This window comes from Pelodiscus sinensis, chromosome 19, assembly GCF_049634645.1.
Source record: "Pelodiscus sinensis isolate JC-2024 chromosome 19, ASM4963464v1, whole genome shotgun sequence".
In the NCBI taxonomy this organism is placed as follows: Eukaryota; Metazoa; Chordata; order Testudines; family Trionychidae; genus Pelodiscus; species Pelodiscus sinensis.
Genome location: NC_134729.1, coordinates 17,233,958 through 17,252,873, shown reverse-complemented (window position 1 = coordinate 17,252,873; position 18,916 = coordinate 17,233,958). Strand labels below are relative to the sequence as shown.

The window sequence follows — 18,916 nt, the reverse complement described above, 5'->3', positions numbered from 1 at the left end:
GGATCACTTGATGATTCTCTGTTCTGTTCCCTCCCTCTGGGGCACCTGGCATTGGCCACAGTCGTCAGACAGAACACAGGGCTAGATGGACCTTTGGTCTGACCCAGGATGGCCATTCTTATGTTCTTAGGAAGCTTGGAACTCCTGAAGTCCTTCATGCAGTGGCAGTCTATGTGGTAAGGGTGCCCAGAGTTGCAGACTGTAGAAGTTCAGGCTCCCAGGCAAGCTAGTAGGAAATAGAGCAGGATTCCATCAGAATTCTGCTTCTGGTTTCTCAAAAGTGTATCAAACCCACAATGTTCCCCCAGAACATTTCAGGTTAGACAAATCAACATTTTCCTGACTAGCTCTAGTCACTAACAGACTAGAACCAGCCTCCTTCTATTTAGAGCAGCCACAAGAGCCCAACCCACTAGCTATCCCATAGGCTTGCGTTGTGAAATCATGCCCCAGCCAGAATGCGAGTTTGTGCTTTTTCTGCTTAACTACATCTTTTACAGTCTTCATGGAATCCACTTTCTTTAGCCCCCGTTTCAGAAAATTATCCTTTACAGGCCTCCAAAGCATCAGTCAGAGCCAACTGTCGTACAAGTCAAGTGGGGCAGAGAAGGTGGCGGCGGGAGGGCGGGGAATTTATTTTACTTTGAGATATGCTCCTGGAAAAACAAAAAGCCAATTGCTGCCTTGGGCCCGTGAAATTTACATTGTTTTTGTTTTATTGGTGGTGTGTGTGTGTTTATTTTGACTTACTAAACAGTTCAATGTCTGAACTCACTAGACGTGCTCTGATTCCAGCAGAGGTAACCTTGGAGTGGACGAGTGGCTTAAACATTTAAAGTGTTCAGATCATTCACTCCATCCAGCAGAGGGGTTTAATGGAAATCTATAAGCATGTGACAGTATGAAAAACCAAACCAAACAGACAGCCTAGGGAGCCATTGCTTTGTCAAGCCTAAAGTGACTTACAATGCTGTTGGAGCTGTGCTGGTCTCCAAATACTAGACAAACAAGATGGGGGAGATAATCGCTCTGACTGGACCAATTGCTGTTGGAAAAAGAGACGTGCTTTCAAGCTTACACCGAGTTTTTCTTCAGATCCGGGCCTAAAATCATATCTTTTAGGGCAAGTTGCAACAGGATGACAGCCTATAACCGGGGTAATAGTCAGTAGGCAGACTATAGGCCAAATCTGGACCACCAGATGCTTTTGAACAGACCACAACATTGTTTATTTACTTACTAGAAGATTTACCTGGTGTTGCTCAGGTCCTTAACTCAAATTTTGTTTTTCTTCATTTAAATCATTATTTTGGGGTGGGGCTGGGTATGAGGGGTTCAGTATGCAGGCTTCCCCGGGGAGAGATGACAACTCCAGCCCCCTCTCACTGCAGCAGCTTGGGGCCAGGTGAGATGCACCTGTCCTTTTCTCCCCCAGCTGTAGCAGACACAGTTGAGGGAGGGGTGCACATCCTGGCTGGGGGACAGACAGACACACCCACAGACAAACTCTGAAATATATAGTAGATAGCTGTCTCTTTCTCCACCCCTTCTCCCTGCTGGCCCATTATGGTTATAGCTGTCCTGGGCCCCATCTCTGGAGCCTGCTGCCCCCTTGTGGTCATTCTGTAGTATAACTGTCCCTCCTGCCAGTCTGCTCCCTTTCCATTTTGTGAGAAACAATTGAATTCTAGGCATGTCCCATTGTCCTGGCACAACCAAGCTGCATACCAAATTTGGTGGTCCTAGTTCTTACCATTAAGGTGGAGTTCTTGAACAGACAGACAGACACACACGTTTCTAAAATATACCACTGGCCTAGAACCATTCACATGGTTGCCTTCTTCATTGGACAGAATGACAGAGCAGCCCCAGGGCAAAGTGTGTCTCTGGTGCCATTACATCTAAGGGCTGGCTTACATGGCGACGCTCACACAAATGAATAAGAAATAAATGAAAATTGTGACATTAACATGTATGGATGCTGTACTCTTCGATGCACACTGCCACTGAGAAGTAAAGTGGTCTCAGTTTTATTTGATACTTCCTCAAAGGGGAATGAGATCACTTCACTTCTGAATGAGTGCATCAAGAGTTATAGTTTTTAATAAGCTACATCACTCCCAATGTGAAAAATTCACACATCCTTAGCTCTGCAGTGAAGCCAACCAAAATCCCTGGTGTAGACACAGCTAGGCTGACAGAAGAAGTGTTCTGTAGCTACTGCTGCTCAGAAAGAAGGATTATTTTCACTATTAAGAGGCACTGTTTCTGGTTCAACATAACAAGGGATTTCTAATTTCCTTGAGCTCCAATTACTTTGCAGGCTTAATTGGGCAACAGCTGGCCTGCTTTGAAGGGCAGATTCTTATTGCACTGACTTAGGAGCTGAGAATCCTTTCCCTTCTTCTTCAAGTCAAACAGAAGTCAGGCAATGGAAGTCCTTAAAAACCTAGATGTAATATTCAGTTTCCTGAGGCCTGAAAGTCTGGTATGTGATGATGAATTCAGTCATGTAAAAAACAAGATCAGCTGTGAACTATTTGTTCCTATCAGCGCAATCCCTTAACTTGTCCCTCTGACATCAGTAAACACAAGGGATCCATGTTTTATCATGAGTAATATTTATTATTTATTGATGCTTTTATAAATACCAACAGCACAACATTCAATTGGTTGTGTAAGTTATTATTAAAACACATCTCTACACATCAACGCTGTATGTTCTAAATATACAGGGAGTACATTTTCTTTAAGTATCGCTATTTACAGAATCATTCTTTTTTGAAATGACAGGTTGTTGTTTTTTTGCTTAGTATTTTCCCTTGGATTCCTTCTATCACTGCAATATCCTTTCTTATTCAATGTTCCCAGCCTATTCATTTTTTTAAAATGTAGCCGAACCTGCAAAATAGAGTGCCATTGACTCTTATTGACGTCAACCCAGTAGTTTTTAGCATTTCACCGGGTTGGACCCTAAGTTTTATGGGCTGTGTTGGCATGAAGAGCTTAAGATTTCAGGCACTCTGGTCCTGATCCTGTAGAACATTTAAGCTTGTCCTTAAATTTAAGCATGTGAGTGGTCGCACTGAAGTCCAATTAAGCAAAGCAACATTTAAAGGTGAAGTCCTGACCCTACTAAAATCAAAACTCTCATTGACTTAGAGTTAAGAGTTTTGCAAGATCTGTGCCGGCATACTTAGCACTCTGTGAAATCAAGCCCTGTATTCATTAAAAAAGCTTTCTGATTCCATTGTTGATCTTTCGATAACAATATGAACTGCATTAACCTGGTATAAGTTGTTTTCAAGAATGCCATATTCTTTTCTTCTCAGACAAATTCTCTGCATCCAAACTGATATCCTTCTAGGGCATCTCTTTCTAATGCCCCACCTAAGAAATAAATGCTAATTACAGAAATACTTCTGTAGACTAGTACTAAAACTTTTCCAATCAGTAAAATCCTTGGATTTAATCTCTCCCCACATTTTTTACTCCACATCAAAATGCTCAGTACATAAATAAAACGTTTTTCCTTATAAACCCTCATGTATAATCTTTCCAGTTTCGACTTGTGAATAAATCTGAGAATCATTTGACTTTGTTTCTTATTGCACCTCTTTTTGTAGTTCTACGATTTGCTCTCCATCCCCTTTGGTTGCATCAGCGACCAGAAATGCTTAGGCTAAACAGACATGTACGTTTTATTTGTGAGCCCTTTTGTTCTCAGATTCCAAACTGTACATACAAAGTATCAAAAATGAGCTTTATTTACAAGTTCTAATCTCTTTCCCTTGAGATTTGCCAGAAGCCTATCCCTGCACACACTGTATCTCCGCCATGTAAGCCGGTATAGCTCCATTAACATAAACGGAACGACACTGTTTACAGTTTTGAGACTGGACCTGCAGAGTGTGATCTGATTGAATGGCAGCTCATAATTCCAAACAGACTATATATTCTTAAAATTATTTGCCGCTCATCTGATGCCTTTGGATGGTTATCCAGTGTATAATTGTGCAACCCCCCCAAAACCCTAAGTAGGATTTTTCATAAATATTCTCTTAATTGATTTCGATAACCTTAAGCCAGGCATGTCCAAAGTCCGGCCCGCGGGCCAATTGCGGCCCGTGTTCCGGTTTAATACGGCCCCACAGGTAATTTGGCAATATCTATCTTTTATGGCCCCCAACGAATCCATATGTATTGAGAAGAATACATTGTAAAATCTCAGTTAATGTCAGTTGGTCTAAATCAGTTATAAATATATTTGGACACAACATGTATACTTGGTGTTATGTTCCTGTTCATATTTTTTGAACTTAAAAGTTGACAGACAACCTTTATTACCAATAATATGTAATGTACTTTACAATGTTCCTGACATATATTTCAGCTTCCTGGATTTTTTTTTTCATCTGGCCTTCAGATAGGAAAGGCAGAGTGATTTAACACCTGTTTAGATTTGTCATCCATGTGACGAAATGAAAAGTATGCCGTTTGCAATAAACTTTGCATAAGATAGTTAATTTGCATTTAATTTTAATGGTTCAAAGAATGTCAGGCAAAATGGTCGGCCCTCGCGCTTGTTCACTTCATCAAATCTGGCCCTCTTTGAAAAAAGTTTGGACACCTCTGCCTTAAGAGAACTCTGAAATGACATTATGCTGCACAACGACAGTCCAACATGCCCAGAAACAGCAGCGCTTCTTACATGTCACACAGGGTTAGGATACTCAGAAGACAGATTTTCATTGGTCATCATTAGAATTGGAATTGTGCAACTTGTGACTTGGAAAGCAAATGCAAAAGTTGCTGAGCTAGTGGCCTCTGATATTAAGAACCAGGTGATCTGCATTGTTGTCCGCAGCACAAGGCTGAACCGGTGTGTAATTGAAGCACAAATCAAACAGGGCAAGCACTATTTCTTTGCATGGCGTCAATTGTCGAGGTCTTCATGTGTCTATCAACCCTACCTAAACTATCCTGCCGTTGGCCTTGAAGATGAACAGTTATAGAGATACTAGATTCACTGTGTTCCCACCTTAAAAACACCTCAGAGGGGTATTTACATTGCATTACAAAATAAGTCATGAACTTAATAAGATTTCTTCTGCAGGGAAGATAAAAATGCCTGCAGTGGCTGTTTGCTTTTCCTTCCTGTGCAATAGACCAGGTGGCCAGTTTGCTGGAAGTCCAACTTGCCTGCTTTGGTTTGCTAGGTTGGTCCATACAGACACACACCCGCCCCGCCACCAGTTGCAATTGTACTGGAGGAAGGACATTAAACAAGGATGCGTCACACAACAGACTGCCTGCTTCCCAAAGCACACCTAGACCAGGCCCCATGTCCAACCGTTTCTCAGATGCTTCTCCCACTGCAGTGTCTTCCTTTGCCTCCTCCCCCCACGTGGCTGCGGCCAAGAGTCGGTGGGAGATCGTTTCGTTCAGAGCCAGCAGCCACAGTGATAGCATTAACTTTCACAGCTGGTCCCATTGAGCGCCCCCTTGGGAGCCGCAGCGAAGCCACTTTGGAAAGCTTCCAAGTTCTCCGCTTTTGCTGAGGGAGCTGTTGCGCTGGATTCCTGGCAGTTGGCCGCAGAAGACCTGTCAGGGTTGTCTTGAAGGTGGGAGTTCTCAGCTGCCTGGGCCGAGCATAGTTCTTTGGCACCTTCGTGGGCACGTCCGTTTCTGGCGCCGTCGTGATGCCCGTGGTTACCGAGACGGCTAGAAGCAACGACCGCTTTCATGGCAGCCTAGTCAAAACCAAACAAGCAGAGTCAGTGAACAGCCATGGTCAGGCTGCATTTCAGAGATTTGCTACTCAGTGTTCAGAAACACCCTGATGTTACATGAAATGGTTCTGGAATAGTTATTCCAAAATAGCTTATTTCAAAATAGTACGTCTACACTGCAGGGAAGACTCCAAACGAATCCGAGGCAGGCTCCCCTAATGTAGACGTGCTATTTCAATTTAGAGCCCCAGGAGACACTGGGAAGGAATAATTTAGAATGGCCCTGGGGAGGGGCTATTTTGAAATAGCAGCAGTGAAATGTCTACACACGCTTTATTTCGAAATAGCTATTTCGGAATAGCGTTATTCCTCGTAGAATGAGGTTTACAGATTTCGGAATAAGCCGCTGTGTAGACGCTCGCATTGTTATGTTGAAATAACGCTAGTAATCTCAAAATAACGGTGCAGTGTAGATGCAACCATGGAAATGGAAAGGAAGGAGAACAGAATAGCTTAGATCAGAGCCGGAGTTGTTCTTACAAGAGATCAGATCATATTAGACCGACCAGAAAATATCGTTTTCATCGTATTAACATTTTCCAACCTATCACATTTCTTTTGTATTGTAGTCAAGTGTATCCCTAGGTCTTAAGCCTACAAAGCTTAATACAGGAGTCAGTTTGAAGTCCCTTGGACTACCCATCTGGCTAAAGTTATATGCAGGGGTGGCCCATCCATACAGGTGAACTAGGCGGTTGCCTAGGGCGCCAAGTTAAATGGGGCGCCAAATGGTGGGGCAATATCGTTGAGGGGTTTGGAGGAGGGGGCGCCGATTGCATGGTTCGCCTAGGGCCGTGGTCCCCAACGCGGTGCCCGCGGGCGCCATGGCGCCCGCCGGGGGATTTCTGGGCGCCCGCTGAAACATCTGGGCTGGCCCCCCCCCCGGCGCGCGGCACATGCATGGTGCTGGCTCCAGGCACAGGACACATGGGCGGCCCCTCCCCTGGGCGCGTGACTCGTGGGCGGCCCCGGGCGCGCGGCCCATGCGCGGTGCCGGCCCGGGGTGCGTTGTCGGCCCCTGCCCCGGGCGCACGGCACATGCGCAGTGCCGCCCCTGGGCGCACGGCTCGTGCGTGGCCCCGCCCCCGGGCGCCCGGTAGCCACTCAACGTTGGGGACCACTGGCCTAGGGCATCAGTTGCTGGCAGCTAGTCTAGGGCTGCTCCTGGTTATATGCATAAATCTTTGCAGGATCAGGACCCATTGTCCTCTCGAAAGCTACGTCTAGACTATAAGCCTCTTTTGAAAGAGCATTTAGACGACAACAAGCAAGCCACTCGTTCAAAAGAGAGCACCCAGGCAGTCCGGATGTTCTCTTTTGAAAAAGCGCAGTGTGCATGACATAGCGCCTTTTTTCGAAAGAGCACTTTTGAAAAAAGACGTTCTTCCTCGTACAATGAGGTTTTCCACGGTCGCGAAAACTGCCGCGTTCGTTCGATTTACAGCAGCGGTCTAGATGCAGGGGAAGTTTTTTCGAAAAAACCCTGTAGTCTAGACACACCCTAAGAAATAAACAAGCATACAATTGAAAGGCTTACAGTTGTGTTTTCCTTAGTAAAACTGGTTCAAGGGAACTTTTCATTTAAGTTTCTACTAGAAACTTATGTGTCAGAGAAAAGTTGTGGAGCAATTGGCCTGCGTAGTGGACGCAGATTTTGTGAGCAGTGGCAAAGGGCAAGAAGAAATACCCCAGAACAATTAACAGCCAGGCTCTGTAACATTACCTTCAGTTTCCGCCGGGCATTAAACTCCTGCATTTTCTTCTGTGTGCTATCCATATGAGCAAATTTAGCTGCTTTGCCCGTGACCCACGGGTGTTCTAGGGCTTGCTGCACTGTTAGCCTCTTCTGGGGGTCCAAGACAATTAGTTTTTGAACCTGCAGCCAGATCCCAAAGAAGTAAGTTTAATATAAAAAGCTTCAGAGGGGGAGCCGAGTTACGGGAAACACTTAAAAAACAACAAATAGACGAACAGCACCTTGAAGACTAACACAACATGTAGATTGCATCATGAGCTTTCCCGGGCACAACCACGCTGTTTAAAAGGGATTGGAGATTTCTCACTGGTGCCCTCTGCAGGCCCAGGTTGGGCGGCGCAATTCAAGGGCTTTGCCTCTTCTTGCTTTAGGACAGTGCTTCTCAACCTTTTTTTATAAAGTACCCCTTTAAAAAAATTATAAGTACCCCCAGTAACTACGGTTTTCAGACACGCGCCGTTTTTCTTCTACCGTTGCAACACATTTGTTTAAACAACTTAATCGTAGCCAGGCGGGCGATGAAATTTTGGGGTATAAAAAGTACGAAAATCATAAAGCGCTGTAAAACGTAACACAAAAATTCAGTTTTCGTCAAATGTCAGACGGACCCCCCAGACTTCTCTCGAGTACCCCTAAGGGTACCACTGGCTGAGAAACACTGCTTTAGGACGCAGAATGACATCAGCCGGAGGCAGGAAGAATTTAGCTCATTATAGAGTATAGCAAAAGCAAGCACATCCCAGGGATGGTGTGTTTCCTCTAAAGCACTAAGTGCTGTCAGAGGCCCCACTACGCAAAGCACATGCCTAGTGGTTTCCCAAATTGGGGCCAGGCACAGGAGAGAAAATGAAGGTGGCCCATTGGACCGTAGAGCTGGAAGAGACCTTAGAAGGTCATCAAATCCAGCCCCTTGCTCTAGGCGGGACCAATCCCAACTAAATCAACCCGGCCAGGGCTTTGCCAAGCTGAGACTTAAAAATCTCTAGGGATGGAGACTCCACCCCCTCCCTAGGGAACCCATCCCAGGGCTTCCCCGCCCTCCTAGTGAAATAGTTTTTCCTAATATCCAACCTGAACCTCTCCCACCACAACTTGAGACCATTGCTCCTTGTTCGGCCATCTGACCTGCCATCTGTCACTACTGACAGCCTCTCTCCAGCCTCTTTGGAACCTCCCTTTAGGAAGTTAAAGGCTGCTATCAAATCCCCCCTCACTCTTCACTTCTGCAGACTAAAAAGACCCAGATCCCTCAGCCTTTTCTCATAAGTCATATGCTCCAGCCCCCTAATCATTTTGGTTGCCCTCCGCTGGACCCTCTCCAATGCATCCACATCCTTTTTGTAGTGGGAGGCCCAAAACTGGACACAATACTCCAGATGTGGCCTCACCAGAGCCGAATAAAGGGGAATAATCACATCTCTGGATCTGCTGGCAATGCTCCTCTTAATATGCCATTAGCCTTCTTGGCTACAAGAGCACACTGTCGACTCATATTTTTGGTTTGGCAAATTTCATTCATGTTTTGTGTCTGGAAGCAGCGAGAGTTTTGACGGTGTCTCTCGTCGTTATTCTACCAGGCTCATACATTTTGGTCTTTTTTTTTTTTTTTGTCACTTGTCCTTTGTGAAACTGGAAAGACGCTAAACGGAGTCACGTGTGCTTTTCGAGACATTCGTATTTCAATAGTGCACTTTGGAATAATTGCTCTGAAAGGCTGGTTTTTATATTAACGATTGTTACAATTATTTAATAGCAGCTATAACAAAATAGAAAGCTTTCCCTCAGAGTGTTCGAAATGTTTAACTAAGTATTACCCCCTCATTTTGCAGACGGAGCACGGAGAGATTTGCGTCAAGTCTCACACCAAGTGAATGGCAGAGCCGTGGACAGGGCTGGTGGAGGATAAGGGGGTTCATATCGCAGAATCTAGCTACACGGAACTAAAACCCCATTGAGTTCAATATCTCGTAGGGACCCTTGAGGTGTTTGACAAGGACACTCAGACAGAGGGCAAGGCAAAACCTTAGCAATCCTCATTAAGATCACTAATAAAGCTCCAAACCACATAAACAGAGAAGAATAAGGCCACGTCTATACTTGCCACATCAGAGATCAATCTTCTGGCATTTGATTTAGCAGGTCTAGTAAGGACCCGCTAAATCAAACACTGAGGGGGCCCCCTGTTAGCGCCGATACTTCTCGATTCGTGAGGAGTAAGGGGAGCTGAAGGGAGAGTTTACTACCATCGACCGCCTGCTGTAGTCCATCGACTCCAGCAATGGTATTTATGTAGCTGGAGTTGCGTACCTTAAGCTGACCTTTTGGATCTCCGATAGACCTGGCCTAATACAGTATTGGAGAATATCGGTGGAAAGAGACAAAGGGCCAGGCCTGTCTTTGCCATGCTGAATGCATCCAATGGTCCAGGTTTCTCAGTGCCCGAGTTTGTTGGCCGATAAAGGAGTGGGAGGGGCAAATGATAGAAGGCTAACTTCCCCATGGCAGCTTGCCCTGATATAGGGCGTGAAAAATATAATGAATGTTCATTTTAAGGCTCCGCCTTCCATGTCCCAATGTAACTTGCTCACTTTGGTAATAGTAGGTTAACATGCCTATACAGGAATGCCCATATAACTCATTATCATGTAACCTCATTTTTTTTTATTGCTCAAGCAAATTTGGGGTTAAACGCCTGCCAGCAATGCTGCCTAGTATCTCGTCAGTGTTTGTGCAATGGATCGGTACCATTAGGGTCTAACTTCTGCCGTTGAACAAACTATTCCCACTTCCCCAAAATCCAAGGGGGACTGTCAGGCGTGGGGAGGACTCTGTGAGAGTGTTCACAGAATGAGCAGGGTGGGGCCTAGGAGAAGGGGTAGGAAAGGAGGCGGGACTAGGGTATTTGGGTGTGAGGTAGCTCCTGGCTTGACTTAAATTGGAAAAGTGATCTTGCGTTTAAAAAGGTTGGCGACCGCTGCCCTATGGGCTGCAAAACAGAAATGTCTCTCCCACGTAGACTACAATAAAAATGATCTTTGTCCTCTGCTTTTTGCTGTCATCTACACCAGGGCATAGCCAGTGTCATATGAAGAAGAAAGTTCTTCTTCACACAGCGCACAGTCAGCCTGTGGAACTCCTTGCCAGAGGAGGCTGTGAAGGCTAGGACTATAATAGAGTTTAAAGAGAAGCTAGATAAATTCATGGAGGTTAGGTCTATAAAAGGCTATTAGCCAGGGGATAGAAATGGTGTCCCTGGTCTCCGCTTGTCAGAGGTTGGAGATGGATGGCACGAGACAAATGGCTTGATCATTGTCTTCGGTCCACCCCCTCTGGGGCACCTGGCGCTGGCCACTGTTGGCAGACAGGATACTGGGCTGGATGGTCCTTTGGTCTGACCCAGTACGGCCATTCTTATGTGGATGTAAAACGTTACCATCCAAGTGTCTACGAGTCACGCGTGAAGTGATCTAGCTAAAGTCTTGTCTACATGGGGGAAACTGACCAATGTAGCAATTCCAGGTTTGTTCGTTTTTTTAAGTGGAGCAACTTTTATTCTGGAACAGAGAGTCCACATGGCTAAAGATCATGGTATAATCCGAAGTGACAGTACTCTATTAGTAACAGTTGCTGGGGTAGACTTGTCCTTACAAAGCTCTTCCCTAACAAGAAGCCAGGCTGTTCCCTCACGTGACATACAATCCAGAGGCCACTGTCTCACCCACATCCTACGTGGAGACCTCAGGTAACTTACCAAGTCCTTGGCATTGAGGGAAACTTCATCCCACCATGGGGAAACAAACTCGTAGTCACAGTTCAGTATCCTGCTGTACATGTACTGGTCCCCTCTTGGATCGAAAAATGGTTCAAATCCACACAGCCTGAAAATACAATGGGATAAAATTCAGAAAAGGGGATTGGAGGCGGCATACAAGTAGCAGGAGAACATTTCTGCCCATCAGCGTGCACTCCTGTTGGCCTCTCGCACCATAGACGCCACAGAGGCTCAGCATAAGGTATGCCAAATCCAGCTACGCATTTTGTGTCGCTGGATGGAGTACCTTGAGCCAACCTGCCTGATCTAATAGAGACCAGGCCTTAGCGACTAACCAACATAGAGAGTATCAGAGGGGTAGCTGTGTTCGTCTGAATCTGCAAAAGTGGCGAGGAGTCCTGTGGCACCTTAGGCTGTGTCCAGACTCAGGGGTTTTTTCGGGAAAAGTAGCCTTTTCCCGAAAAAACTTCTCCTGCGTCCAGACTCAAGCCGTGTTCTTTCGAAATTAATTCGAAAGAACGCGGCTTTTCTTTCGATGGCGGTAAACCTCAATTTACGAGGAAGAACGCCTTCTTTCGAAAGTTCCTCTTTCGAAAGAAGGCGTTCTTCAATGTAAATAGGGCGTCTTCGAAAGAGAGCATCCAGACTCACTGGATCGAAAGATGCTTTCGAAAGAGCCTCTTTCGAAAGAAGCCTGCAGTCTAGACATAGCCTTCTAGACTAACTGAAGTGTAGGAGCATAAGCTTTCGTGGGCAAAGACCCACTTCGTCACATGCATGTACGAAAGCTTATGCTCCTACACTTCAGTTAGTCTAGAAGGTGCCACAGGACTCCTCGCAACACAGAGAGAATCATGAACTTTTGTGGGAAAAACCCACTTCATTAGATGAATTGGAGTCCAACTCATCTGATGAAGGGGGTTTTAACCACATAAACTCATGATTCTCTCTATAGTTTTTGTTAGTCTCTAAGCCCTGGTCTAAACTAGGGAGTTATTTCAAAATAATTCCCTTATTTCAAAATAACAAGGTGAGCGTCCACACTACTACGCCCGTTATTTCGAAATAACAGGCTTGTTATTTTGAAGTAATAACTCCTGCATGCGAAGAGGAATAATGCTGGTTTCAAAATAGTTCTTTGGGGAGTTATTATTTCGAAGTAACTTCTTTTGAAATGAAGTGTAGACATGCCCTAAGGTACTCCAGGACCACCAGTTGCTTTTAATGAGACTTCTCATGAGAGTTAACTGCTTCTTGCTGAGACTGAGGGGTTACAACAAAGCAGTGAGGAGAAACAACAGCCAACTCCACTCACTCGGGAGAGGCTAAGCGTGTAGATTTTGAGAGTTGCCTCCTTAGCTGGCACGTCCTCAAGAAGACTTGTTAATGGCAGTCCTCCTGTAAGCCCTCATGTGTGCAAGGGTTGCATGGACTGGCCATGCAGTTAGTGTGAATGGCATGTGCAAATTGGTGAAAACACCAGGCATCTTGGCAGACGGTGTTCAGAGGCATCACTCCTTCACGGCTGAAGGGCAGTGGTTGGGAAAAGCGGCAAGGAGGGAAGGGCATGGGCTGCTGTCAGAGATTTTCAGCGTTACTCACAGTATATACGTTATGACTCCCACGGACCACATATCCACCTCGGGGCCGTATGGACAGCCATGGAGAACTTCAGGTGCTAAAAGTATAACGCACAGTTAAAACGTGCAAGCAGGAGGCACCTATCGACACCCTGAGGATCAAGTTCTGCTCTTTGGAGTACTGCATCTGAGTGTTTCATAGCCCCCTAGGGAGGCAGGGCAGTACTGTTACCCGCATTTTACAGATGGGGAACTGAGGCAGCTAGAGGCTAAGTGACATGCCCAGGGCCACACAGTGGAAGTCGGTGGCAGAGAAGGGAATTACACCTACATTTCCCAAGTCCCAGGCCAGAGTCCTAACCACTGCACTTCCCTCCTGGCATCTGCTCTCAGATTCATTGCTATAAATCAGAAGCAATATCATAGGGCAATAGAGTTACTCTAGAGCGGGGGAGGTGGACCTTTTTCCGGTCAGGGACCACCGACCTACAGAAAAATCAGCTTAACACAAGGAAGAAGCGAAAAAGAAAAACCAAACCCTCACTGATGTGGCCCGCAGCCAAGAAGGAGAAAGACCCTCCCCACATTCCCCTCGTGTAGATTGTGTGCTCCAACCCCACGGCGGGATGGAGGAGGGGCGGGAACTCCTCCCTAATGCTGCTGGGAGGAGCCCGGAGCTTCGGAGACTGGATCCAGGCAAGCCAAGGGCCACATCCATCCCCTGGGCCTTAGGTTCCCCACCTCTGCTCTAGAATCAAACAGCTGTTTGTTGATGTCTCTCACTGAAAAGTGTCTTCACCCACTCAAAGCTGTGACAAAGTTTCAAACCCTAACTTCTGGCTTCCTGTTTCAAACCACTTCCAATCAAGGGACCATCGCAACATTCAGATTTCTTTTATAACCCCTAATATGAAGTGAATTGGCGTCAAGGAATTACGAAATAAGCATTTAACAAAACCATGATTTGGTGTTGGGATTTAAACATTCCCTTGCAGATAAGGCAGCATCTTTCCAGACAGTGTTCAGGAAGAAGCAAAAGTGACACAGATTAGAAATGGATGATGCCCCAAAGCAGAATCAACTAGATTGCATGGACCAAGGCCAGCAAGAAGCAAAGAGAAGTGATTTGAACAACAAAGCCTACAGATACATTTGCACTTCCGTAGCTCACAGTCAGCTGGAGATTTCAAGGCAGTTTACAAACATTAGCTCAGGTAGCCTCTCACATGTCCCCAGGAGGCAGGTAAGTGTAATTATGCCCATAATACAGATGTGGGAAACTGAGGCACAGGACGAGGATGTAACTTCAACAAGTTTGCGACAGATTAGGGAAGAGACCCCAGTTCTACTGAGTCCCAGTCCTGCGCCTGATCCACAAAGGCAGCCTCCCTGAGAACTAGGCTGTTAAATATTCTCCCTCTCTTTAGAGTCCAAGATATTATTAATGACACATAAAAGAATGTAGTCTGAGACGATCAGACCTGCAGTTCCAATTAATTTTGATGGCATTTGAACATCCCCATATCCTGGGTCTCTTTGAAAATCTGAGCCTTAAGTCATATGGATTTTAAAAATTGATAATGTCTCTTTAAGACACAGTCTACAGTTTACTTTTCACAAGTGCTTAGTGATTGTGGGTGCCCACTTTGAGACATGTTAAAGGGGCCTGATCTGCAGAAGGGGGGATGCTCGGTACTTTCTGAAAATCAGACTCATAAGCAGCATTCCCTCTAATTTTTCCCTTGGTGTGAGGAATAAAGTTTGTTATGTGCACCAAGGCAAAGGCAGAGGTGCACCACCAATAGAAACACATCTGGGAGTGGGCACTCTGCTAATCAGCTGGGTAGCATTTGAATCTCTTTTGGGGGGCCGCCCAGGCGCTCAGCTTACAGGGAACACTGCAAAGGCATCTCAAAAATGGAGCAACCCAGATCACGAGTCGCTTGGGAAGATTTGGCCTGAGAACGCTCAAAGACTCAGGGTGGGATTTTCAAAAGAGCCCGGTTCCCACCAAACGCCATTGAGACTTGTGCTCCTAAATGTCGTCAGTGCTTCTCCTGCGTGACACGCCCATTCCCTTTCGCACAGCTGAATGGCAATTCTGAGGGTGTCTCTTCCCCGCAGAGTTAACCCGGGGATTGGCACCGGGGTGCGAGCACCCCCCCAGCACAGCCCCAGCCCCGTTTCTGCCCCTCACCATCTCTGATCTCCTCCGGGCGTGCTCAGAGGAGTTGCCCTGGGCTCTCTGCAGCAGGATGTTCTAGGATTCATTCATTGTGGGAGAAGGGGGCTGCCCTCCCCAGGGAGAATCAGGGGAAGTCGCTGGAGACCTTGAGTTTTCTCAGCATCCTATCTGCAAAGTCGGGATGCGGGGGGAAGGGGGAGGGGGGATTCTAGCCTGAATTACAGCAGAGTCCAGGGTGTAAAAGCCCCCTCGCCCCATCCCAAACTGGGTAATAGCCTGGGCTTATAGAAATCCCTGGTCAGAGGCTTTTCTGTGTGGACGGTCGTGAAAGTTTGCTCAAGCCCCCGGTGCAGGGAAGACCTAACCTGAGGGGTTTCCATCTCTCCTACCCAGGGCCGGACTGAGCCATTCTGACACCCTGGGCAGACAGTTTAATTGTGCCCTGGGTTGAGGGAGGGCGCCCCTGCCCGATGCATGGGGGAGGGCACGCGGAGCTGGCGGTGGCAGGATGCATGTGCCCTGCCTGGCCCATCCCGGCTACCGCTGCTGGCGCGCTGCCCGGGGCTGCCCGGGGCGAGCTGAGCGTGGCCGTGCAGGGCCCCGTGGCCGCGGGGGGAAGGGCGCTGCTGGCTGGCGCTGCGGGGGTTAACGTGGGCCCCACCCCAGGTGACCGTTGCAGGGTGGCCGCTAGGAGCTGCTGCAGCCCGCGATCCAGGAGCCAGGCGCGCCCCTTACAGCTGCCATCAGGCGCCCCCCATAGATTGGCACCCTGGGCTAGCCCTTGCCTTAATCCGGCCCTGCTCCTACCTTGCAAAGAGACACGCTGCTTTCCTGAACCAACCCTGCGCTCTCCTCCCCCTCCGCTCCCCGCTAAACGATCCCGCCCTGCTCCCCCACTTACCGCAATACCCCGGCGTCCCACACACCGTCTTCATGGTGTCCTGCTCATCCACGATCTTGGACAACCCAAAATCGCCTGGCAGGGGGCCGAGGGGCAGAGAGAGAGAGAAGTCAGAGGAGAACGGGGAGCATGGCTCTGAGATGTTGATTTTGGGGCACGGAGCTCACTGGTGGGGCAGACGTGGGAATGTCTCAGCAAGGAAGCGGCCTGCGCTTAGCCCCTCCGGCGGTCCAGGAAACGGGCCAGTGGGTGGATATTTTGTAAATGAGATTGCTCCCAAGAATAGACCCGGCGCATGGCACCGATCTCTCCTCTTGTAAACAACCCGGGAAGGCCTCAAATGTCTGATCGCTCACACCGAGGGGAGACAGGACTGTTGCATGTCCCACAATCCACCAGAGGAGGCTGTGAAGGCTAGGACTATAACAGAGTTTAAAGAGAAGCTAGATAATTTCATGGAGGTTAGGTCCATAAAAGGCTATTAGCCAGGGGATAAAATGGTGTCCTTGGCCTCTGTTTGTCAGAGGCTGGAGAGGGATGGCAGGAGACAAATCACTTGATCATTGTCTTCGGTCCACCCTCTCTGGGGCACCTGGTGCTGGCCACTGTCGGCAGACAGGATACTGGGCTAGATGGACCTTTGGTCTGACCCAGTACGGCCGTTCTTATGTTCACAGCCAGCACGGGGATTCCAGCTGATTGGCTGAAGTGAGGGTATTCAAAGAAGCCTCCGAGGTACGAATTCAATGGGAGGTGTCATGGTTATGAGGGATGGCCAGCAGCATGCGGACTAAGGGGTTAACTGTACCTAGCCAGGTAGCAGTCAGCCAATAGAAATGCAGGTAAGAATTTCAAACTGAGACAAAGGAATTTTGGGGCTTTCCTGCCTTTGTCTCTGAGAAAATTTGCTCTGGATACGGAGGGAGACAGAAGACATGTCTCTTTCCAAGAAAAAGACTCTTCATAATGTGTAAGTAGGGTAAAGTTTAGATAAATTGTTTTCTGTTGTGGGACTTTGGATCTGATGTCTGTGCTGTTAGAAATGGTTTTTTTCCCTCTTTTGTAAGTAACTTTTGAGCCCATGGGAAAATTCCCCATGAGTTTATTAATTGGTGGCTCTTACCATCTAGCCAATCCAACCATGCTTGTAACTGTGGTTTTGTTTTGATAATAAACGTTTGTTTTCTTTTTTTTCCCTAATTAGCTCATATTAGTTCATTTTTGTGTTCTGGTTTTATTTTAGGGGAGAGATTTCCCAACTGATCTCTTCCCTGTTTTTTCCTACAAATACTTGAGTGGTGGCAGCGGGTTTTTATTCTCCAAAGTCCAGGCATTAGGATTTTGGGGGGAGTTTTGTACCAAAGCCTGGAAAGATAAGGACAGCATTCTATCCCTTCTCTCCTCTGCTCCTTGGGCACTACAGTCCCACATCGCCCCCTTCCTCTGTGCTGGCTGAGAATTTAGTTGACTCTGCCTCTCCGAACTCAAGAGCCAAATTCCCATTCCCTCTCGGACTGATCTCCCACCAGCTGCCTCTGCACAGGAAACCCCAACACTGCCCCCTCCCCCAAACGTACCGATTTTGAGAGGGGCGTCCGGGGACAGGTCTGCATAGAGGAGATTCTCTGGCTTCAGGTCCCGGTGGACCACTCCGTTTTCATGCAAATACTGGAGAGCGGGAAAGAGAACAGCAAGAGAGAGAGAAAAAGCCAACTCAGGGTCAGACAAAATTCAGCAGTTACAACGGATGATTCAGCAGTGCTCAGAGATTAATTACTCGGCACCAAATCTTGCAGCGTTTGCTACAAGAGGGCACAAAAACCCATTTTCATTGGGAGATCAGCCTTGGAAGGCTTGGCAAAAGATTTGTGTCTTGAAGACTCACAACACACCCCCGTAGATTTCCTCCCCCGCCCCATGCTTAATTTCTGTTAAACAGAATACGAGAGTCCATAGAGAGAACTATTCAAATACAAAGGGCTGTTCTCTTTTTACATGTCAGGAGGCCTGGGGGCAGACAAAAATCAGGCCCCAGGCTCAGTCCAGTTTGAGGTAGCGTTTTCAGCAGACTAAGACAGCTGACGATTAGAACATTGTTGCAACAGCGGATTGTACTTTGCCCAGCTGACAATTAGAACATTGTTGCAACAGTGGATTGTACTTTGCCCGCACAAGCGCTCCTAGCCAGCGGGAACACCCCAGTCACCAGGTGTTAATCCACAGGCCACAGACATAGCGAGAAGTCAGTAGATATTGTGCCTGGCATGTATCTAACAATTTTAGAAAGGGATCAGCAGAGTGTGAGGGAGGTTCTTAGAGATCTTGGGCATGGCTTGCAGTACGGTGAAGATATAAGAGGGGAAAATGGAGCCTTAGGGAGCGAAGAGGAGACGGGATATGGCAGGGGAGACGGCGGATGATAGCAGAGGAAGGTGGAATGCTAAACACACTACCAGTGAGCAGACACCACGGCCCAGTCGCTGGGGTCCTATCCTGAATCCAGGGGACCCAGATTCCATCCACTGAGCTAGCAGGCCACTTTGCTTCCCTTCCTTGCCCTTTCCCTTCCAGTTTGAATGGCAGGCTCGGCTGCTCACGTAGTGTATGTACAGCACCTAACGCAACGGGGCCCTAACGCGTCTGTCGGAGAAATAATGGCACCTGGCCTGTGTTCGGAATGACACGGCAAAATGTTCCCTTTGCATTGTCTCGATCGGCCATTGTATTACGTTGTACTGATCCGCTAACGGAATTGGACGCGCTTCCTGCGAGCACAGACGTCTTTGGTCCCCTTAACTCTGACCCACAAAGCAGCTTCCTTTATAAAAGCCTGCAGCCGATTGCCTTGAACCCCCCCCCTTGGCTGACTACCTTCCTCCAGGGTAGATTGCTGCTCTCTCCCTGCCTACGGGGCCTGAATTTCCGCACAG

The 18,916-nt window shown here is 47.4% G+C and overlaps 1 protein-coding gene across 1 annotated transcript in view; it reads right to left on the bottom strand.

Moving 5' to 3' along the window:
• Positions 1-2,610: 2,610 nt before the first annotated feature.
• Positions 2,611-18,916, bottom strand: part of LOC102459794 (calcium/calmodulin-dependent protein kinase type IV-like) — a 43,486-nt gene continuing 27,180 nt past the window's right edge. The window contains exons 6-11 of the mRNA XM_006124964.4: positions 17,564-17,654; positions 15,987-16,061; positions 12,923-12,998; positions 11,300-11,426; positions 7,516-7,668; positions 2,611-5,753 (exon numbers count right to left, since the gene is read on the bottom strand). Coding sequence (XP_006125026.2) covers positions 5,472-5,753; positions 7,516-7,668; positions 11,300-11,426; positions 12,923-12,998; positions 15,987-16,061; positions 17,564-17,654 — 804 coding nt within the window. The 3' untranslated portion in view covers positions 2,611-5,471. The remainder of the gene's footprint in view (positions 5,754-7,515; positions 7,669-11,299; positions 11,427-12,922; positions 12,999-15,986; positions 16,062-17,563; positions 17,655-18,916) is intronic.